Source organism: Neopelma chrysocephalum, unplaced genomic scaffold (assembly GCF_003984885.1).
Source record: "Neopelma chrysocephalum unplaced genomic scaffold, ASM398488v2 Primary Assembly neopelma1_65, whole genome shotgun sequence".
NCBI classification, from domain to species: Eukaryota; Metazoa; Chordata; class Aves; order Passeriformes; family Pipridae; genus Neopelma; species Neopelma chrysocephalum.
The window spans coordinates 480632-502839 of NW_020897722.1; the positions used below are offsets into that span (position 1 = coordinate 480632).

General features: G+C 55.3%; 3 protein-coding genes across 4 annotated transcripts in view; 2 read left to right on the plus strand and 1 right to left on the minus strand.

Moving 5' to 3' along the window:
- Positions 1-613, plus strand: part of CLUAP1 (clusterin associated protein 1) — a 59321-nt gene extending 58708 nt beyond the window's left edge. For both annotated transcript variants that reach the window (XM_027683723.1, XM_027683724.1), the window contains one exon: positions 105-613. In XM_027683723.1, the coding sequence (XP_027539524.1) occupies positions 105-257 (153 nt within the window). In that variant the 3' untranslated portion in view covers positions 258-613. The remainder of the gene's footprint in view (positions 1-104) is intronic.
- Positions 614-3702: 3089 nt separating this feature from the next.
- Positions 3703-14474, minus strand: NLRC3 (NLR family CARD domain containing 3). Its single transcript, XM_027683919.1, has 18 exons — positions 14393-14474; positions 13657-13917; positions 10826-12572; positions 10193-10279; positions 9418-9501; positions 9100-9183; positions 8497-8580; positions 8305-8388; positions 7754-7837; positions 6852-6935; positions 6324-6407; positions 6135-6218; positions 5768-5851; positions 5176-5259; positions 4980-5063; positions 4671-4754; positions 4407-4490; positions 3703-3909 (listed from the first exon to the last, which is right to left on the minus strand). The coding sequence occupies exons 1-18, from the start codon at positions 14472-14474 to the stop codon at positions 3819-3821; spliced, it is 3360 nt and encodes a 1119-aa protein (XP_027539720.1). The 3' UTR covers positions 3703-3818.
- A 3381-nt stretch (positions 14475-17855) lies between these two features.
- Positions 17856-22208, plus strand: part of NMRAL1 (NmrA like redox sensor 1) — a 9990-nt gene continuing 5637 nt past the window's right edge. Inside the window, exon 1 of the mRNA XM_027683707.1 lies at positions 17856-17866. The gene's annotated coding sequence lies outside the window, so the exon portion shown is untranslated. The remainder of the gene's footprint in view (positions 17867-22208) is intronic.

Below are 22208 nucleotides of genomic sequence, written 5' to 3' on the forward strand. Positions count from 1 at the left end.
GCAGGGAGGGAGGGAGTGCTGCCATCCCTGACCTTTGGGCTGGCAAAGAGGCCTTGCCATGGGATGGCTGAAGTGGTGATGGCCTCTTGTTCCCTTTCCTTCAGGAGGACTCGGGGGATAGTGAGATTGACCTGGATGAAGATGATGAGGAGGAGGAGGATGATCTGGAAGATGACAGCATGGAAATCTCCCCAAGCAAATCCAGTCACCGAGCAAGGAAGCCAGAGCCACTGGAGCAAAGTGACAATGACTTCTGACTCTTCAGGAGCAGGAGGCATCTTGAAACACAAACTTTGGAGAGAATGCAGGCCAGGAGCAAGTATCCTGCCATCTGAAAAGCGCGTGTCAGCGTGAATTTAGGAGTTGGTAAATAATGTTCATTAAACTTAAAAATTAAACTTGTATTGCCAGGCTTGTGACTCTCGAAGCATGAGCAGTTTATCCATGATGAGAATCACAGTAATGTGATGTTATTTCCATAATTGCACTAAACTGGCTCTCGTGCACTGCAGTGCCAGGAGTCTCACTCCAGTGAGCACTGTGTACCTGATTTCCCTGCATTTTATTATGTCCAAACAGATTTTTTTGGCTTAATAAAACTGAATGAAAAGCTGCTCTGGGAATGCATTTCAATTGATTTTAAATCTGGCTTAAATCTGTTTATCCTAAACATATCCTTTACCTAATCAAGGGCTTGTCTCTGCTAAGAGCAGCTCCAATTAGACTGAAGGAGTGAAGTTAAAACTGGGAAACAAGTGAAGGGGTCCTCAGATATCACCAAGGGTATTTCAGGTGTGTCAGTGGGAATTGTCTCAAACTTCAGTGAGCTGAGCTTGAGTGTCCTGAGAGCAGCCTGAGAGATGTGCTGTAACCAAATCCATATTAAATTAACCCTTTCATTATACTGGGGCTACCAAGGTGGGCTCAGATTTAGGAATTCAAATGGGCCAAAAGCTGGGCTTTTGTTCAGTACATTGTGCTGATGCCATCAGTGAAAGCGTGTTCAGGTTTGTCTGGGAGCTGCCTCTTTTCTTTTAGCTCTGCTGTAGCATCACAGTTTGTCTTCAGAGGAGCAGGAATCACTGTGTGATTAGAAGAGTTCATTGGGGTGTGTGTTCATCAGGGCAGTCAGAGCCCTGGCTGTGCTCCTGCCCTTCACCTTTTTACAACAGCAAAGTACTTTGCTTTCGACCCCTTCTGAAGTCCAGACTCAGGTCCAGTCTCTCCATTAATGAAGGAAGGAGTGCACATAAGTTACTTGAAAAACTGAGATTTTTCGTCTCTGACCCCAAGGATGTAACTGTCACACCCAAAGAAGTGCCCCATCAGCAGAGCCCAGAGCTTGAAATATCATGTCAAGCTGGGAGAAAAGCTGACAGGTAAATGCAGCCAGGTTTTGGGTGGTAATGGGGCATGTGTGGGTGCAGTGATGTGCTGAGCTGACTGGCTGACAGTTTGGATGCTTCCTTGCACCTCTTAATTGGCTTTTTGCACCTTATTTCAAAGGCGGCAGATACAGAAGATGGCAAACATCTACCTCAGAGCCATTAGGGTGGTCCTGTGACAGCCAGGGTGAAGGTGTATGTGCTTACCATATCCCTCTCCTGAGGGCTGGGAAGGTGCTGATTTTAGGACCCATTCCCAGAATGTTTTCCCATGTTATGCAAGGAATCCACTCTGGTCCTCCATGTGTGCTGTTCAGCTTGGAAAAGAAAAGGTTCCAGGGAGACCTGAGAGCCCCTTTCAGTGCCTGAAGGGGCTCCAAGAGAGCTGAAGAGGGACTTGGGACAAGGACCTGGAGTGACAGGACAAGGGGCAATGGATTCCCACTGCCAGAGGGCAGGGTTAGATGGGATATTGGGAAGAAATTCTTGGCTAGGAGGGTGGGGAGGCCCTGGCACAGGTTGCCCAGAGAAGCTGTGGCTGCCCCATCCCTGGAAGTGTCCAAGGCCAGGTTGGACGGGGCTTGGAGCAACCTGGGCTAGTGGAAGGTGTCCCTGCCCGTGGCAGGGGGTGGACTGAGATGAGCTTTAAGGTCCCTTCCAACCCAAACCATTCTGGGATTCTGTGATATATCTGACCCATGAGAATGACATCCTACAAGACAGGGCCCAGCCTCCCAGTCTGGGCTGCAGTTTTAGAGTTACAGTTTTCTGTGTTTATTTCCTATATTATAGGCCCGAGTAAAAAAGAGACTTCATACCTTGTGTGCACAGAGCCCAAGCCTCTCTTCAGGCAGCACTGCCATCTAGCCTTCCAGCACGGCCAGCCAGGTTTAGGGAAGCCACAGTTTGTGTTGCAGCTCCTTGTGCCAGGCCAGAACAGCAGCACCATCAGCAGCCACCCTGTGCCAGGGAATTGAGCTTCTGGCTCAGGATCTGCAGCCAGGGCAGTGGAGCACAGCTCACCCCCTGTGTCATGCAATGCAAGGGGAAGGCTGCACAAAGCACCTTCTCATTCAGGAACCAGTTTATTTCCAAGTATGTACACACCCACAGCTCAGCCCTGCGTTCCTGGTGCCAGCCCCGGGGTTCCTGCAGCAGCCACTGCCCCCACTGTAGCAGAGTGTCTGAGAGTGGGCTCTGGCTGGGGTGGAGTGGGGAGGGGGGCAGTGGCTGGAGGGGGCTCTGGGAGGTTGCATGGTTTGGCTACTGGTTCACCTGCAAACCTGGCACCTTCTGGAGGGCCACTGGGTCTGTGCTGTGCACACAAAGGCATCACCTGGCACCTCTGCTTTCAGCAGCCTGCCCAGAAGGTGACCTGCTAGGGCAGACCTTGCCTGCAGCTGGGACATGGGGAGGACACAGCCCAAGGTCACAGAACTTGTCACTGATGGCAGCAGCAGGAGACCCAAGAACTCCAGCCTGAGCTTGAGGGGCAGCGAGCTAAGGCAGCCCTGGTGTGGCACCCGGACACTGTGCTGGAGACAGCTCATCCTGCAGAGCTGGTCCTCTGATGTTTACCCTCCTACTCCTCCCATTTTCCTGAGGACTTTTCATTTCCAAATGAAAATGAAATGGTTCTGCTCCTATGCCTTGAGTTGCCTGTCTCTTCACTAGAGAACAGCTCTACCAAACCCTTCAGGCACGTCTGATCAGCACCAACCTGTTACTGAGGGCACAGCAACAGCCCAGGATCCTGCTGCCAGTGCCCGGGTCCACAGCACTGCCCTCGTCCAAGCAAGGAATCAGCAAACCTCCTATGTCCATATGGGATTTCAAGGGGAGCCTGCAGGACCAGGCTGTATTTAACCAGGTGAGAAGGGGCTGCTGTGAACCCTGTCTGCTTTTCACCCAGTTCTTCTGGGATCCTTGCCAGAAGCAGAAGACAGAGAAGAGCTGGCACTGGGAGCAGAGCCCTGGAGCCCCATCGGGGGTGTTGCAACATTTGCCCACAGTGACTCGGGCTGGGACAGAGCAGAGGTCCAGGATGCACCTTATCTGAGTCAGGGTCCAAGCACAGCACTGTAACCCCGTGGAGATCACAGGAGGGGTTGCTGCTGCCAGAAGATAAATCACCCACAAAACCAAGGTCTGGCATGTGGGGTCTGCCCCCTCCTCCCTCCTTTTTGCATTTTACTCATTCCTTGAAGCTCCCCCAGAGCCTGGATGAACAGGGGCACAGGCACACATCGCTCAGCTTTCAGTGCCAGGGAGTCTCGACCCTCCTGCACTGCTGATCTGGACACCCTCGGTCCTCCTGGGCCACGCCAGGGAGCTCAGGAGCTCTCCTTGCCCCAGCTCTCTTCCCTGAGATGGGGACCAAGCAGCTCCCTGTGGGGTCACACTGGCCACACTCCTCACTGCAGCCAGGCACCCTCACACATCCACGACGCAGTTGGGAGCGTTGGTCCGGATGGTGTCTGAGATCATCTTGGCTCCCGACTGGCCGATGTGATTCCCCTGCAGGCTGGGAGCAAACACAAGAGGAGCTCAGGCTTGGACACAAGGCAAAGCAGGATCCTTGGTGGGCACAAGAGATGCTCCCCAGCTTTGCACCAGCGTCACCTGCACCCTCCCCACCCCATCCAGAAGCTCTTCCTGGGACTTCGCTCCCAGGAGACTCTGAGTTTGAGAGCCCGAAGGCTGGGGCCAAGGTGAGGAGCTGGAGGAAACCCCTGGGGAGCTGGAGGGGCTGAGCCACTTCTCCCCTGTGATATTTTGGAGAGTATGTGGTTTTTGAGGTGGTTCTTTGCCACAGAGGCATCCCTGAAGAGGAGCTGGGGGGTCTGGAGCTGTGTGGGTATTGTGGCTCTCATGCCTGGAGGAGCATGGGATGCCCCTGCCCTGTTGGGGAGGTCCCTGTGGGGCAGCCAGGAATGGGCAGTGCCAGGTGGAGAAAGTCCTGGATGGTTCTCATGGTCTCCCCCATCTCTGCCTTTACCACCCGGTGCTGCAGCCACTTACTTCACATAGGTGAGGCCGTGGTTGCCCTTCAGGGCCGTGGCGATGCAAATGGCTCCGTCCATGCCCAGGGAGTTTTCCTGCAGGCTGAGGAAGGCAGGAGGGTCAGAAAGCACCAGCCAGGGAGAAGTGGCCACCAGGAGGGAAAGCCACCCACTCAGGGGTTTGCCCCGCTGAGAACCATTGGCCTGGCCATTCCCTCGCTGCTCCCTCCGGGAAGGTCTGGAAAGGCTCTTCCTGGCTCACCCCAGGGAGCGGGATACTCACTTGAGGCGGCGGAGGCTGCTGTTCACCCTGAGGGCGTTGGCCATGGCCTTGGCCCCTGCCACGCCGATGGAGTTCCCCCGCAAGCTGGGAAGAAAGGCAGGAGGTGAGGAAGGACAGCCTGGGATGACCCCAGGTGGGAGGAGGTGGGAGAGGTGAGGTGGTCCCACACCAGCGAGCCAAGGGACGAGCAAGCTAAATCTGGACACGATGCAAGGGTGGAAGTGGTGCTGAGGTAAGGACCAGGATCTCGGACACCCCGGGGGTCAGTGTCACAGCCATGGGGACTTGGTGGCCCCACTGAGCACTTACTCCAGGCTCTGCAGGCTCCTGTTGACCATCAAAGCTTCTGCCAGGGCTTGGGCACCAGCCGTCCCAACCGAAGCCATTTGCAGGCTGCAAGGGAACAGGGACCCTTCAGCACACGTTGTGAGGTGGCTGTGGTGTGCTAATTACACAAGCTAATTAGGCTGCAACTCCAGGGCCTCGCCGCAGCCTGGATACTCACTGGAGATCTGCCAGGGTCGTGTTGACCTTCAGTGCCACAGAGAGGGCGGCCATTCCCTCGTCTCCGATGGCATTTTCCTGCAAGCTGAGACACCCAAGTGCTGCCTCTGCCCATGGCCTCTGCACCCAGGAGCAGGGAGAGGGACAGCGAGCACAGGGCACAGTGTGCCCAGCATTCCCAAATGGCTTGGGGGACCCCAGGCCACCAGGCACTTGGAGCACCCCAGACAGACACATGCAGTGGTGGCACAGCTGCCTTCCAGTACCTAAAGGGGCTCTAAGAGACTTTTGACAAGGACATGGAGTGCCAGGACAAGGGGGAACAGCTTCCCACATCCAGAGGGCAGGGTTAGATGGGATATTAGGAAGAAATTCTTGGCTGTGAGGGTGGTGAGGCCCTGGCACAGGTTGCCCAGAGAAGCTGTGGCTGCCCCATCCCTGGAAGTGTCCAAGGCCAGGTTGGACGGGGGTTGGAGCCTGATCTAGTGGAAGGTGTCCCTGCCCATGTCCGGGGGGTGGAATGAGGTGATCTTCAAGGGCCCTTCCAGTAGGAAAATGCTGCCCAGGACCCATCTGCCTGTGCCCCCACTTACTCGAGACTGACCAGGCTGCTGTTGGACTGTAGTGCTTGTGCCAGGGCCGTGGCAGCTTTTGCCTGGATGAAATTCCACTGCAAGCTGCAAACAGGAGAAAATGGGAGGTGAAGCCTGGAGCTGCGAGCGTGCCCTGACCCCTCCAGGCTCCACACCCCTCTGCACCCATCCAGGATGGCAGAGGCTGGGATGTGACCCCTGGGCAGGACCCTGTGGATCCATCCGGGATGGCAGAGCACACCTCCCACGGAGGGTGACCCAGGAGTGCCAGTCCCACAGCCTTGAGGGCTGAGGGCCAGGAGCAGTGTCCCTGCTCTGTGGCCATGCGAGGGGCTTCAATCCAGGCCAGGTCCAGGGGGAAACTCACTGGAGGGATGTGAGTGCCCGGTTCTCTCTGATGGCCAAAGAGATGGCTTTGCCGCCTTCGTCACACAGCAGGTTTGCTGCTAAGCTGGAGACAGGGACAGAGGACACAGGTCACACACACAGTGTTTGGGACAACTCCAGGGGCACCATGCAGCAGCCTGGGTGCCCTCCTGGGGCCCGTGGGACTTACTCCAGCTTCCTGAGGGTGCTGTTGGTCCGCAGGGCACGAGCGATGGCAGGGCCCCCCTCCTTGCTGATGGAGTTCTCACGAAGGCTGGGGGAAGACGTGGAGCTGGGAGGAGCAGCAGAAGCAGGAGCTGCTCCCTCACAGCCCCTTTCACCCCCTGCTCTGGGGCCGACACCACCTATTTTGAGGATGGCAGTCTGTCTGACTTGAAACTCCATTAGCATCAGCACCTTCATTCCCTGCATCTCCATTCCCTGTGTATCCCATGGACACTGGTGGCCCATCAGGGCTTTTTCCCAGTCTCCCATCCCTGCTGCCATCACTTCATTCCAAGACATGGCTGAACAGATACTGTCCCAAGGGGGGAAAGCTAATGATGGAGAGAAGATCCTCAGAGCAGGAGGAGGGACAGAAGCTGCTTTTAGCATCCCAGAGCACTTGTGGAAAAAAACAGGCACAAGCCAGAATGCCAAAAGGTTCCCACATCCCAGCAGCAGCTTTTGGCCAGAGTGGCACAAAAGACTCACTCACTTGAGGCTGATGAGTCCCTTGTTGGAACAGAGAGCTGCTGTCAGTGCTGTGACCCCTGTGCTGCTGATGGAGTTGCTCTGGAGACTGAGACAAACAGGGAAGGCGTGAGGACAGGACAGTCTTGGCATCACAGGTAAGCTGTGGGGTCATGTTTGGGGTGAAAAGTGCTCGTGTCACTGAGAAATGAGCATCTCCCAGCTACAGGAGGTGGGGGGAGCCAAGGCAGAAGGACCAACACTGGGAACAGTCAGGGCAGGTTCAGCATCTCCTGCTGACCACAGCAGCACTGACCCCACCCAGCAGAGGTGATGGAGTTTGCCAGCACTTAGGGCAGCCTTGTCCCCACCTGGCTCTTACCACAGCTGCCAGCTCAGCTGGGCAAGTGCTTTCCTGCAGTTCTGGTGTCCTTATCACACTGTGGGAAGCCACAGACAGACCCAGAGCACAGACACTCGACACCAGGAGCTGTCAGACCAGGCAGGAGAGGCCTGTGGCTGCTGCTCCCAAGGGGAATGAAGGTTGCACCATCCAACCCTGACTCTGCCAGGCCCTGGCCTGATACCTTCCTCCTTAGCCAATTCCCATCACTTGAGAGAGAGAGAAGACTCAAAGTTACTAATATCCTCCAAAGCAGAAAAGAAAATCCTCACTGGGTTGAGGATTGTCTTTATCAGTGCCCTCCTGGTGAAGGCAGGGCCAGCCTGGCTGCTGCTGGAGTTGCCACATGGTGCTCCAGCCTACATGGAGCATCCACAGCCCTGTGGCCCTCCAGGGGATGTGGACTGGGAGAGACGGGGAGAGTCTGGAGCGGTCTGAGGGGTTGAGGGGTGGGAGGTGTAGCTGGAGGGAGGAGGGTGAGCTCTGTTGGCAAGAAGGAGTCCAAGCATGGAGGGGGAACTTACTCAAGGCTTTGCAGGCTGTGGTTCACCCTCAGAGCTTCAGCCAAGGCAATGGAACCGTTGTCTCCCACTGAGTTGCTGGAGAGTCTGAGACAGAAGAGGAAGAGCTGGTGTTACCACCCTTGGGTCTGCCAGCAAGGGATTCACCTCCCCCAGGCTCTCCCTGCTCCAGCAATGAGCATGAACTTGCTGTCATCTCGTTCACAACCTGTATACACCTCTGTTCTTGTGGTTGGTTGGAGCTGAAATAGCTTTTAATGTTCCCACAGGGCCTGGAGCCCTGCTGCTTGCCTCTGCCAGAGGGAACACTTGGCTTCTCCGTTCTTTACATGTCTCCCTGCATCCCTGGAGATACAGAGAGCACCTCCACAGGGTCGCTCCAGAGGCAGCGCCGCAGTCCCTGCCCCCTTCACCCACAGCAGCCGCCTGGGGCAGAGCCAGCAGTGTCCATCCTGCCCGTCCCACGGCCCAGCCCCATTCCCACCAGTCCTGCCCGCAGATCCCGGGGGATGCGGTGTTGGCATCACCCCCCCTGTGCCTCGAGCTGTGCTCACGTCAGCTCCCTCAGGCTGCAGTTCTGCTTCAGCGCCTCCGCGATTTTCCTGGCGCCCTGGGCTCCGATGGCGTTTTTCTGCAGGCTGCAAAGGGGAGGAGGGCACCTGTGAGCGTCAGGTGCCATGTCCCCATCAGCGGCACCTCGGTCTGCTGGGTGGCCGGAGGGGGGACAGGAGGTCCTGGTCACTTACTGCAGGGTCACCAGCCGGTGGTTGGTCAGCAGGGCCTCGGCCAGGAAGGTGGCACCGTCCTCCTTGATGGTGTTGTGCTGAAGGCTGCAGGGAGACAGGGATGAAGCTGTGTACAGATGCTTCTGCAGTGGGGCAAGGGGCCGTGGAGGGCTGTGGGGCAGCGGCCACCAGCCCTGGTGTTTGCTTACCCTCATCCCTGGCATGAGAAAGGGTCTGGTCCCCAATCATCCCTGCCCAGGAGTCTCCCTCCCTCCTCTCCCCTGGGAGATGCCTCTGTCCATGCAGCAGCACCCTGTGAGCTCCCATGAGAGGGATGGACCTCGACCTGGACCTCAGCTTCAACCTCAAGCTCAACCTCAGCCCAGGCCCACCGAGGCTGAGAGGCAGGAGAATCCCAACACCTCTGGCCCAGAGCTGGCCTGGTCACCTTCTCAGCCACCTGCACTTATGCTATTGCCCAGTATAACAGAACCAGGTTATGTCCAGGGCTCCCCACATCCTGGCCCTTGGAGGCTGGGAAAACCTCAGTGGGACAGACGAGGGATGGAAGGAGGCTTGTCCTGGGGATTTGTTCCTGCAGGTGCTACAGAAGTTGAGACTTACTTCAGGGAGAGCAGGATTTGATTCTTTTTCAGTGCATCAGCCAGTGCTTTTGCTCCGGGGGGGCCGATGGAGTTGCTCCGCAGGCTGGGGCGGGACAGGCAGAGAAGCCAAGGTTAGCAAAGGCAGTGGCACACACTGAGCCAGGTGCCTTCCTGTGGCACTGTTGAGGTGGAACATCAGGCTGGCAGCTCGCAAGGGTTACCTTCACCCTTCCAAGCTCAGTCAGGCTGGGTGGGATCCAGCCCCAGTGCAGCCATGGGGATGGTTCTCAGTGGGGAACATGTGCATGGCAGGAGCTGGGACAGGGGGAACACTTACTCCAGCACCATCAGGCTTCTGTTCACCACCAGCGACCTGGCCAGTGCTTTGGCTCCCTTGTTGCTGATCTGATTTTCTGCCAAGCTGCCCAGAAAAAGAAAAATTGGGTGTTTTTCTGAAGGAGAAAGAGACTTTCACAGCTCCTGGCATATCCCAGGGTGCAGCTGGGATGTGTGAGCAGAGGAAAGCCATGTGGAACGTTTGGTTCATGGTACAGCCAAAGTTGTGGGTGCTCTGAGGTCTGCTCTCTGGGGTGGACACCAGGCAGAGGACTGCAAGGACAGGGCAGAGAGGGAGTTTCTAGACTAAAAATTAATTTGTGTCATGAAATGGTGCTCAGATTGCAGCACGGGGGACTCTGTGCAGCCATGAGGAAGGGCAGGGAGGTGAAGAAAGTGGGGACCCATTTGTGCAGTACAAGGGATCTTCCTGCATGGGGGTCAGGACCCTGTCCCCTCTGTACATCAGATCCTCCATGCAGAGCCTCAGGTGTCCAGCAAACTGCTGTGACCTCAGGAAGCAGTTTGTTGGGATAACCTGGGGAGGCAGAAGTTTCAGGAAAGCTGGACAAAACAACCTGCCCAGCCACCATGAAGACATGGGGTAAGGTCACCATGCCTTGGTGCAGGAGATCATGTGGGGCTGTCCTTGTCAGTAGGCACCCAGGGAGACAGTGGGGGAGACACTCCTGGAGGACCCTCACACTTGTTTTGAGGTGTCCCCAGGTCCACACTGCATCCCCAGGACATTCAGTCTGCCCTGGGCCAGGTCCTACCTGAGCTTCTGGATCTGGCAGTCCTTCACACTCAGCACACTGCCCAGCAGCTCCATCACATTGTCCTTAAACTGATTATTGTCCAGCCTGGAGAAGAGAGGAGAAAAAAGCAGAGAAAGACAACCCTTCCATGACAACTACCCATCCCAGGTGGAGAAACTCAAGGACAGAAGCAGATCTGACTCAATGGTTGTTGGTGGACCCATGTCTCAGTTGAGACCTTGGAGTCACGTTTGAGTCAGGGGGGAGCCTTCCAGGACTTAAACAGAGGTTATAAAAAAGAGGGAGAGCAACTTTTTACATGGGCAGATGGTGATAGGAGAAGAAAGAATGGTTTTAAACTAAGAGAGGAGAGATTTAGATTAGAAGTTAGGAAGAAATTCTTCCCTCTGGGGGTGGTGAGGCCCTGTCACAGGTTGCCCAGAGAAGCTGTGGCTGCCCCATCCCTGGAAGTGTCCAAGGCCAGGTTGGACAAGAGAACGACCTGGTCTAGTGGAAGGTGTCCCTGCCCATGGCAGGGGATTGGAATGAGATCGTCTTTAAGGTCCCTTCCAACCCAAACCATTCTGTGATTATGAGTCACAGCCCGGCATCCCCGCTTGCTTTTCCCAGTGCAACCCCACCAGGACTCACCTGAGGTTGTGGCAGAAGAGGAGCTGGGAGAGCAGGCTCTTACAGACATTGTAGGTGAGGCAGTTGGACAGGTTTGTCTCCTCCATGCAGACGTCAGAGGCCTGCAGGAGATAAGCCAGGGCGGAGCAGTTCACAGGGGTGAGCATCCCGGCCAGGCTCTGGTTCTTCATGGCTTCTTCCACCGCCTTGGCGATCTCCATGTGCTGGATTTCGTACAGGCAGCGCACGGTGTTCACCGTGCGCAGGGAGATGGCGTAGTCGGTGTTCAGGCAGCCCTGCAGGAAGGTGGTCGCTTGGGTCCTGAAGCCGTTTTGCTCGTCCTTCACCAGGAGCCACCCGGAGAGCAGCTTGTTCACCTGCGGGGAGAGGAGCCCAGAGAGGAAACGAACAAAGATGTCCAGCTGCCTGTCCTCTGCCTGCAGCGACCTCTGCACGGCGCTCTTGAAGTGGCTGAGGAAGCCCAGCTTGGGCCAGGACATCCCGCTCTCTGTGAAGAGGTCAAATATCGCCCGCTTGGCCGCCGTGTAGTAATAAAGAGCTGCCAGGAACTCCTGTATGGTTAAGTGGGAGAAGTAATAGGCTGTGGAGGTCTGCAGCTCCTCCTTGAGCAAGAGCCGAGTGCACAGGCTGCTCTGCAGCAAGGAGAGGTCGATGCCGTGTGCCTTCATGTCCTGCTCGTAAAACACGTGCTTCTTCCTGAGCAGCCCGTAGAAGGCCAGTCTGCCCAGGCTGCCCACTATCTTCTTGCTGTTGCTCACAGCCTGCTCGATCCTGAGGGTTTCTCTTGGCTTTTCTGGCCAGTCACTGCCCACCAGAGCCATTTTAAAATAATAGGAGTAGATTTCTGACAGGGTCCTGGGGACAACGGTTGTTTCTTGGCGTTGACCCACAGTGGTTTTTAGGTAATAGGCGATTGAGGAGCCAGAAATCCAGCAAAAGCCAGGAACAGTGCACAGGACGTGTAACGACCTGTTAGCTCTGATGTGCTGCAGGACTTGGCTGGACAGGTCTCTGTCATCAAGGAACATCTGGTCCAAGAAGTCCTTTATCTCTGCAGCCCCAAACCCTCGTACTTCCGTCATCCTGTCCACCAGCCCTGCAGGGATCTGTCTGGCTGCCGTCGGCCGCGACGTGACCCAGACAGAAGCCTCCTGCAGCAGGTTGCCCCGGATGATGTTGGTGATCAGGTTGTCCACTTGGATCTCCTTTTTGGGGTCAGTGCACACCACCGTGTTGGAAAAATCCAGCGGAGTCTTGAACTCATCCAAGCCATCCAGGATGAGCAGGGTCCTGGCGGCTCCTGCCAGGATGCAGCTGGGCTCCGTGAGGTGAGGGAAGGCTGAGCAGATGAGCCTCTCGGCAGAGAGCTTCTCGTGGGTGTTGAGCTCCCGGAAGGTGAGGGGCAGCACAAACATGATGTCCCTGTTGATCTCCCCCTTTGCCCAGGTGCAGACAAACAGCTTCACCAGCGTGCTTTTGCCAATCCCAGCCACTCCAGTGGTGACAGAGATCCGTGGGGGGATGCTGACCTTGGAGAGAGGCAGGAAGAGCTTCTCCAGAGGGATGCTCTTGGATGTGTTTGGGAGGCCTTTGGTGGTTTCAATCTGCAGGATGTCGTGCTCCTGCTGCTGGATATCGGTCAGTCCTTCCACCAGCAGCAGGTTGGTGAGTCGCTGCAGGGCACCTGCCTCCAAGCCATTCCCATAGGAGCTTTGGAGACTCTCCAGGTGCTTCTGCACCATGGGCTCTGCACAGAGAAATGAAAAAGGGGGTGAGGAGAAGGAGGAGGATGGTAACCACAGATACAAATGAGAGAAGCTGCTTCACATTTTTGCCATGCCCACACAGAGGGGAAACCTCATGGAGCCCTTACATCTGGGCAGGAAGGTACCTACCAGGGCTCAGAGCACACTAAAAGGCTTAAATGGCCCTGATCAGCCTCAGCCATTATTCCAGGAGCCCATTTAAGCTCAGGCCTGGGCCTTCAGCCCCTGACTAAGCTACATTGTAGGAGCACTTGGCTACAGCCCCATCATGCCTTTGCTATGTTGGACCTTGCTGATCTGGACCTTGGTCTTGGACCTCATCACTCTGCCCTTGCTTGGTGATCACTGGACTGTGTCTGAACCTGGTTGCCCTTGCTGGACCTGATCCTGACCTCTGGATTGACTTCCTGGCTTGACCTCAGTCCTGCCTCATCAGCATGGACTTGTTTGAGAACTGGACTCCTGGCTGAACCTGGTGACCACCTGGACCTGTCCTGCTCACCTGGCTCAGGTATCACAGCACTGGCACAGTGAAATTAAACCCTCCAGCAAAGACTGGACAAGCAGGGAGTAGTGCTGCAAGAGATTCAGAGTGGACATCAGCCAAGGCTGGAGCCTCCCCAGCAGGAGGGAAACAAGGGAAACCTCTCCTAACAAGAGGGTTGCAAAGAGAGCCTGAAGTTTGGGCAGCCACCAGTGGATGTGGTCAGGGATGCCCAGCCATCCTCTGCCATCCCCCTGTTCCCAGCCCAACTGTTGGGACTGACTGATGTGATCTGGGCACTGAGGACCTTAAAGACTCCTCAGGCTGCCCAGAGAGGTGTGCTGAGGGCAGTGAGAGCACTGGAGGAAGGTCCCTCAGACATGGCAGAGAGCCCCATGTCACCCTCAGCCGTGTCCTTCCCCAGCAGAGACTCTGCGATGGCACCATTGCATCCACAGATGCTCCCAGTGGATCTGCCAACACCACCCAGCTCTGTGCACATCTTGGGGTGCTCCAGCCAGTGCCCACAGCCAGGCCACATGTGCAGACCCCCCTGGCTGAGTGCACAGTGTGCTGCCTACCATAGACAGTGATGTGGAGGTAGAGCTGGGAGTTGGTGGTCTCGATGAAGGTCTGCAGGGTCTGGCAGGCGTGGCTACCCTTGCTGGCCAGGACATCCACCACAGCCCTCACCTGCTCGGGCAGGGAGCTCTCCTGCCGTGCCTGGTTGGCCTCCTCTGCTGTCAGGAGCTCCAGCCTCCCCAGGTGGCAGATGATCTCCTCCAGGAACTGTGGTGAGATAGACCTCACCAGCTGCTTGTGGTACCGGTGGATCCAAACCTCTGCAGGAGAGGAGAGTGGCACAGTTGGGTCTTGGCAAGCCCTGGGCATGTTGCTGAGGGGTGACAGGGAAGGGCAGCAGTCGAGTGCTCCCTCTGACTCTGAAGGTAAGAGGGAGTAAACTGGAGCCCTCCAGAGCTACCTGCCGAGTTCTCCTTGGGATGATGCCATCCCAAAGCCAAAGTGTTGGGGTGTTTTGTTAGGAGCTGCTAGGTCAAGGCAGCAGTTATTGAAAGAGACTGAAGAACACAATCATGAAATGGCATTTCCTCCTGGGAAACCAAGCCCATGCAGATATAAAAGTCTGAGCAAGATGATTTCTCTTCACAGTTGTTCCACCTGTGCCAGCACAGCACTGCCCAGGCCCTTGGACCAGGAACTGCTGCCAACCCTCACACCTGGGTGTCCCACCTTTCCCCATTTTTGAGACTGAAACTCCCCAGAGATGATGGATCTCTGTGCCCATCCACAGCTCACCTTCCATCAGAGGCCTCCCGTGACATGGGTGATCCCCGGGCGAGCAGTGCTGTGGCAGCCGCGTGGCTGTCCCATGGACCATCCCACACCCCCAGCCAGCTCACAGCATCACCTGCAGCCTCTCAGCCCTTATCCGTGTTCCTGGTGAAAGAAGAGGAAAAGCATCAGGAGCATCAGAAGCCGGTGTGGTGCTGACTGTGGTTGCACCAAGGGTCCATTCACCAGCTTTTGGCTAAGATCAGAGTCCCTGGCAGCAGCAGGGGCAGAGACTGTTCCATCCTGCTGCAGCATCTCTGGCAGACCTCATGGGCCACAAAGTTGGTGCCTTTACCACCACCACTTTTGGCAGAACCTTTCTCAGGCAGAGTGATGCAGGGCTGTGAACTGCTCATGCATCCTTCTCCTCTGTGTCGTGGAGGAAGTTGTGGGGCAGCAGGCAGAGCAATGAAGGGCCTGTTTTGGTTTCGAACTCACCTTGCTGCCGCCCAGAGCCTCTGTCTGGGCTTGCTGAGGGTGGCTCACACCACATCCTGTTGCAGAGCTCTGAATTTGCTGCACTTTCATCAGCACTGGTGAATCATCAGCCAGGGAAGGAGCATTTACCTGCTCCCCCCACTCAGCTGCAGCCAAACCACGCTGGGGGCTTGGTGTTTTATTTTTAAGAAGTGTATCTGCTCAGAGTTCTCTTGTTCTTTGAGCAGAGGTGGAAAGGGCAATGCCTCAATGCCTGAGAGTGCTCCAAGCTTCACCTGTGTTAGCAGGTGGCACTGTGCTGTGACATCTCCACCAGCCCCAAAGTCATCTCCAGGTGCTGGCTGTGTCCAGGTGGGAACTTCTCGGCCCCAGAGGATGTCTGATCACATCAGTGATGCACACACAGTGTTCTCATGTCCTGGCACAGCATCCTTTCCTCCCCTCTATCCTAGGGCTCCCAGGATGCTCTAGATCCACGTGAACACTCTGGTCAGAGGCATTTCAAGGGGGTCCCTGCCCACAGGCATTACCTTTGCCAAACCCACTCCTGAGGAAGATATGGGCACCGGGGGGGGCTTCGGTGCAGCCTCAAAAACAGGTACAGGTAACACTCGTTTCCTTGGGTCAAACTCAGCCTCTCCCAGGGAGAAAATACAGATGTAGCTTGGTGGAGTTTCTGGTCCATGGTGCAAGGTTGAGGTGCTTGGAACAGAACTCCTTCTGTTCCCCCTCCTGCCTGGGTGTGCATGCAGAGATACACTTCTCCCACCAGGAATGCGAGCCCAGCTGTGTGGATGGAGCAGGAGGGGACCAGACACAGCATCTCCCAGGGCCGAGTCCCTCACAGCCCCACTGGCTGGATCTCTCACTGAGGCTGTTTTGTTGTGCATCCTATGGGATGAGGTGAGTGACAGAGAGGTGCTGGGTGACAAAGCACCAGCCCATCCCCTCCTACCCCTGGGGTTCCTGGACAATCCCTCGTAGGGGTGGGAGGTGCTGTCGGAGCTGGATCTGAGCTTCTCTCTCACAGTTTGAGCTTTTCTCTCACAGTTTTCCTCTCCAGGAGGGAAACCCCAGTCCTTCTGCTCTTCCCTGGCTGCCCAGCCCCCCACATGCCCCTGGCAGTGGTGGTGATCCCACAGCAAAGGCCTTCTCTCCATACAGGGAGGAGCAGGGCTTTGACAGCTGCTCTTGCTTTTCACCCCCCAGGCAGTGGCCCAGTCAATTAAGATGCCATCAACTAAAGGAGCTCAGTGAGCAATTCACAGCAAAATGTTCACCCTTTTACTTCTTCTTGCCTCTGACCAGCCTGGAAAATTCAATTAAGTCTTTGCAGTGCCCAGGTCTCTCATCTTTGCCATGCAGCCCAGAGCACAGCCAGAATGAAAGGGGGTTTGCTGCCTGCAAGGATGTTCCTGCTGCTGCCTGCAGCCCTTCCTCTGAAACGTGGCTGGCAAGAAAAAGTCCTTTGATGGGGGAAACCTGCCCTAACACCAGGGAATATTTGGTGGTGTCCTCCAGTGCTACGTCAAAAACCAGCAGCCGTGGGTCAACTCATGCAGAGGCATCTCACCAGGAGAATGACAGCAGAAGACAAAGCAGCAGAAGAAATAATACAGGTGATGCCATTTTTTTTCTGGTTCCAGTAGCAAAGTTTCAGGTGCAGCTCCGGAACCACACAGGGATGCTGGAGGCTGCATCCTATGGGGGTGAAGGACATAATCAGCTCTCACAGGAGCTGTCTGAAGGGTAGGGGCCAGCCAAAGCCAGGCTTTATAACCCCTGCAGGTGTTTCCAGAATGACCCAGCTCATTCCAAGGCTGCTGGCATGAGTCATGTTCTGCCACACTCCTCTGTGCCTCAGAAGTCAATCCTGCACTCCTGCACCTCAGCCTGGTAGTGTAGCTACCACTTGGCCAGGATCAAGCGGGGACAAGTGTCCCACCAGCAGCTGGAGGAGCAGTGATGCAGCAATGGCTTGTGTCTGCCCTGCCTTGCCTGTGTTCCCAAGGACACCAGGACAAGAGGCTGGAGGGTGGGAGGCTGCCCAGCCAAACTGATGAATGGCACCTGCAAGGCCCAGGGAGGGAAAAGGGGGATTTTCTTGGCAAGAACTTGGCATTAACACTTTTTTTTCGCCTGGTGTGGTCCCAAAGCCCAGCCCAGGGGATAATCCCTCTGTCTAGGACTGTCCAGTCAACACTGATATGTTCTTCCAGCAGCTTCAAACCCTCATCCCACCATCCTCACATCCCACCACACCTGTTAGCAGAGTGTCCCTGCCCAAAACCAATCAGTTCCTGGGAGCCACAACCACCATGCTGGCGGGTCTCTGACCTCCAGCATGGACAATTATCTCCCAAACAGCCTCTGTGCTTTTCACTGTGTCCATCCTGTCCCAGGATTCAAACTGCCTGGCATCCACACCAAAGAATACAGACCTAGAAGCAGCTCATCTCTGGCTCTAATTATGTACACACAGTTTCTCTCCTGGAAGTCCAACATGACTAAAGCAGCTCACCGTGGGATCTGAGATGAAGGGGCAGTTCAGAGGTGTCCACAGCAGGAGACAACAGGTATTTACTGCCTCTCTGCTCTACCTGGCCTCTCAGATCTTCCTCCAGACACTCTCCTGAGATAGATCCATCATTCTGTCCTGTGGGAATCTGCTGAGGACTCGGGACCTTGCCATGCCAGGAGCTGTCACAGCAGCTGCCAGCAGTGCCTGGACTGCATCAAGCTGTGACACCCAGCAGTCGGAAATCTGTGGTTGACACCTCCCAGGGACTCGTAAGCAGGTTCACCTGCAGCATCAGGAGACAGTGGTTGGCACCTCAAGCACCAGCTCACAGAGCCTTGAAGCCCTGACCTGCTGCAGTGGGCTGGGGAAGGGCTGAGCGGTGTCAAGACTAGACAGGCACCAAAGTGCTGGGCAAGAGCCCCTGGATGGCTGCAGGGACCCACATATGGAAAACATCAGCAAATGGGCAGATCTACAGTGTTGAAATAAGCTTAAAAGCTTTTTATATGAGCTAAAAATTGCATCATTAACCAGCACCTGCAGGAGCAGGGAAGCACCCACTCCAGTTCAGCTCTGTGCCCTGAACGCACAAGAAACCTGACCCTGGTTGTTGCCTTCTCCTGACCCATCACTGTGGGGTTTGTCTGTGCAGCAAAGCTCTCCAGTTTGGGGTGACAGGAGCCTCGTCAGCACAGCCCCTTCTCAGCGCTGCTCTGCCTCCTCCAGACTCAGGGATGGAGAGAAACCAGCCCTGCCAGACCTTTCCACCACTTCCTGGCACAGTGGATTTCCTCCAGCGAATCTCAGAGGCCTTTACCAACACACCTTTGGAGCTTTTATTTATTTTTACTGCCACATACCCATCCTGAACTGATCCTATTTCAGAGGTCAGTGAGATACATGAAAACACTTCCCAAGCCAACATCTCCAGCCATTCCTTCGGAGCAAAGCAAATCCTGATGCCAGGACGCAGGCTGCCACCTTTTGGCAGAATCAAAGAGATTTCACATCATTAATTTCTATTAATTAAGTGAAGCAATAAAGTATCTTCAGCATTATACCCAATTATGACACTTGCAGACTTGCAGGTAACTTGGTTATCTAGGTTTATATACGACTTTCAGACGTAGCCTTAGTTTTTTTGGTCTGGATTTAATGCCAGCAAAATTTATTGCTAAATCTGTTTTATGTCAAATCTAAGCTCTGCAAGGTTTGTTTTTTGTTTCTCTGAACCCCAACCCCAGTAACAGGGCCCAGACACAGCAGGGGTTAAATAGCCAGTCATGGAGGTGAGGAGCTGTGAAGGGCCCCTGGGCTGGATCCCAGCAGTGCCAACCTCAAACCTCACCAGAAGAAAAAGCAAAAAATCCATCTACGGGTGATTCCAAGCAGCTAAAAAGCTAATTTCAGAGAGGAGGTCCCTTGCGGGGCACTGCTGAACCTCACGAGCTGCAGAATGAAGGATGATGCATTTACTGAGCTGGCTGTTGTTCCTCAAACGTTGTTCCATGGATAGACACACAGCTGATTGAAAAGCAGATCCTGCCCTTCTCGCCCGCAGGATCTCAGGATATCATCATGAAAATTGGGAAGGAGCTGCTGCCAGCCTGCCCCCATCCCAGCTGCTGGCCCTGGGGCTGCAGGGGTGCTGGCAGATGTGGTACCTGCCTCAGCACCCTCTGGGCTTTGCTGCTCGGGGTCAGCCCCAGCTTTCTGGGTTACAGAGCACTGCAAAAAGCGGCCTCAGAAATAAATTTTCGTGTGACATGGACGGTTTTTGTGCGAGCTGTTCCCAGGCTCTGAACAAATCATGGCTGGCCTTGGAAAACCCTTCCATGGGCTGGGCCAAAGCCCTGGTGCTTGTGACATCCCAGTGGGTGACAACACCCAGCCCATGCTCCAGCTGGTCCTCTCTCCAGCAGTTCTGTATTTATGGGAGGTGCAGTGCCTATAACAACTTCAGAGTGCTCAAATAACGGCAGGATTAAGCCCAATGCACTGAGGCAGCCCAGCGTGCCCAGGCTCTGTGCCAGCCTGGGTGCAGGGCCATGTGTCCCCACTGAGCTCCAGCTCCCCAACCTGCTCCTAGACCCTGCCTCACTCTTTGGTGCAGTTTTGCACCATGCCACAGGTCTCCACCTGCTCCTGCCAAGCACCCGTGGCCATGCCCTGCCAGACTGCCCTGCTGGGTGCTGCTGGCAGTTAACCATATGTTGCCCATCCCAGGAACCTCTCCCCAAACAGCTCCGTTGGCCCAGTGACTCCATTTCAGTGGCTCTTGTCCCCCCACACGAGAGAACCAAGTGACACCTCCCCTTCTCCCTATACCCCTCCAAAGCCCTCCCAAAACCTTACCTTGGCCTTGTGCTGCCTTCCCCAGCTCCATGTGGGAGCAGGAGCATGGGAAGGGCATCCTCGTGGCAGCGGGAGGACGCAGCCCCTCCGTGCCCTGCTCGGCTCTTTGTCCTCCAAACTTTGCTTCCTCCTCAGTGGATGCTCAAGGTCAAGGTACAAGATGGAAGCCCCTCCAGCTGGTGGTCCCTGGGGGACACGTGGAGCCTGTGGGACCCAGTGGCCAGGGCAATGCTTGGGGCAGCACCCGGGAAAGGTGGGTCTGGGTTCCCCACCACCCTCTGCCAGTTCCAGCCCAGTGGCTTTTCTCTCTTTCAGTTCTTTCCTCGCTCCTTCCTGCACTGTGGGTCTCACTGATCTTCCTTCCTGTCAGCCTAGGGCTGACGACTATGCAAATCAGTGTGAGTGATCAGCTGAAAACCAGCAGCATTGTGATGGCTGCCCACAGCCCCTCTGACTCCCAGCAGCAACAGCCAGGTCTGTCCTGGTGGGATGCTCCATGCGTGGACACTTCCCCAGCTGCAGATGCTTTCTCCCAGGAGCCACAAAACCAGCCTTGACAGCATCCAAATTATTGGGAATTCCCTTGATGCAAAACCATGAGCTCACCCTAGCCTGGGAGAGCTTTGGGGTTTTGCTGTGTAACCAGGAATGCTGGGAATATTCCATGGAGGAGGCTGGAGCCACAGTGGCTCTGCCCTTTGCTGGGCTGTGCATGGAAATATTTCCATGAGTTGTATCTTGAAAGAGCAGAATAAAAGGCTAGGAATGACTTCCTCTTTCTCCAAAACCATTTTCCTGCCAGTGCTGAAGCTTTCTGGAATTAGAATCTTATCTCCAAAGAGGTGGATCCCATCCCACCAAGGAGTGGCATGTCCACACCCAGGGAGCCAGAGGCACCAGCAGTGGGACCAGTGGGATCTCCACACCACACAGGCAGGTGGGCTCAATCATTATTTTGCATTTTTGCTCTACAAAAAACTTAATTTGTAAACCCTATAAAAATTTTGCTGGCATTTAGGCAAATCCTCTTAATTCTGAGGTGCTGAGCAGAGAAACCCCTGAGGGCAGGTGGGCAGGGTGGGATGTCAGCACTGAGACACAGGGCAAGTAACTTGGCTTTCCACGGGTCCTGGGGCAGAGCAGCAATGCCAGGGGAAAGGAGGGAGCACATCCCACAAAAAAAATGGGATAATGAGATTTGCTGCCTGCCTTGTGCCCAGTGGTGTGGTTTTAGGTCAAGAGCTCCCAGTGCTGAGGTGGTTTGGGAGGAATCAGAGTGAGCAGAAGTCACTGGTGAGAACAGATGAACATCCTGTTGGAAGACTAGCCCTGGAGGGAGGGGGTGGTGGTGGAGTTTATCCATTTCTCTCTTTCACATTGTTTTAATTAAACTACATCTAAATGTAGATGTGTAATTACACATCTTTCCCTTCATCAAATCAGGCTGAAATGACCCTTTTGGGGGAGGAAAAGTGAGGGCAAGCAGAAATTTGGATCTCCAGCCACCACGCTGGACCGTGTGTCTCCCAAGGATTACTCTGGCACAAGCCTTGCTCTCCGCCAGTCCCAGGGCTGTGCCTGGTAAGGGGTTAAAACCTTTCCTCTGGAAAGTTTTAGGTCTGTTGGTAATGTCCCATATCAGAAGGCTGGTTTCAAGAGGATCTGGCACCTGGGAAGTCCCCCCAGTCATTCCCTTCCCAATAATCTGTAGCTAAAGATCCCTCCCAGCCAAAATGACTGTGCAGAAGCCCCACGCATCCGAAAGATTTCTTTGCCACTGTGTATAACACACGCTGCATGCATTTTCCAGGCTGTTTACTTAATTCAGCCCCAAATTTCCAATGTATTTACTAAGCTCAACATGTGGTGTTCCCAGTAGGAAGGGTTTGACTGCAGCCCCTCTGGAAGCTCGGAGGAGCTGAGGGAGGTCACAGGGGAGCTCACAGAGGTGACACAGAGCTCACAGGGGAGCTCAGGGGAGGTGAGAAAAGCCCTAGAGCTGACTCTGCTTGTTGACTCATGAAGTTGCTTGGTAAGAGAGTGCTCAGCCAAACGCAGTCACCTGCCTGGGAATAAGGAACAGTCCCAGCTCCAGAGGGAGCAGTGGGATGCTCCTGGAGAACAGCCAGTTTTCCACACCAAGAAAATATGGAAAGTACATTTTCAGAGGCCCCACCACCCCTCCTGCTAGGGCAGCACAGGAGTCTGTGAGACTCAGGGGGTCCCCGGGGTGGAAGGGACACAACCCCAGCCATCTCCCAATGGGTTATGTGGGGTTTGTCCCGGGTTTTTAAGCGGGTTTCCTAGGGACAGAGCAGGCAGCTGGGACTGGGATGGGGATGGGGGTGGGGTGGGGTGGGAGGGGATGAGGAGGGGAGGGGATGGGATGGGGTGGGATGGGATGGGATGGGATGAGGAAGGGATGGGGAGCAGAGGGGATGGACTGGGATGATGGGGATGGGATGG

Bases quoted from the DNA above. Each gene is read 5' to 3' on its own strand.
- NLRC3 (XM_027683919.1), bottom strand. From the start codon at position 14,474: ATGGTCCATGGGACAGCCACGCGGCTGCCACAGCACTGCTCGCCCGGG. The intron at 13,918-14,392 runs GTGAGCTGTGGA...CCTCTCCTGCAG, and splicing joins CGGGAGGCCTCTGATGGAAG to AGGTTTGGATCCACCGGTAC. The intron at 6,936-7,753 runs GTAAGTTCCCCC...TGTTTGTCTCAG, and splicing joins CACAGCCTGCAAAGCCTTGA to TCTCCAGAGCAACTCCATCA.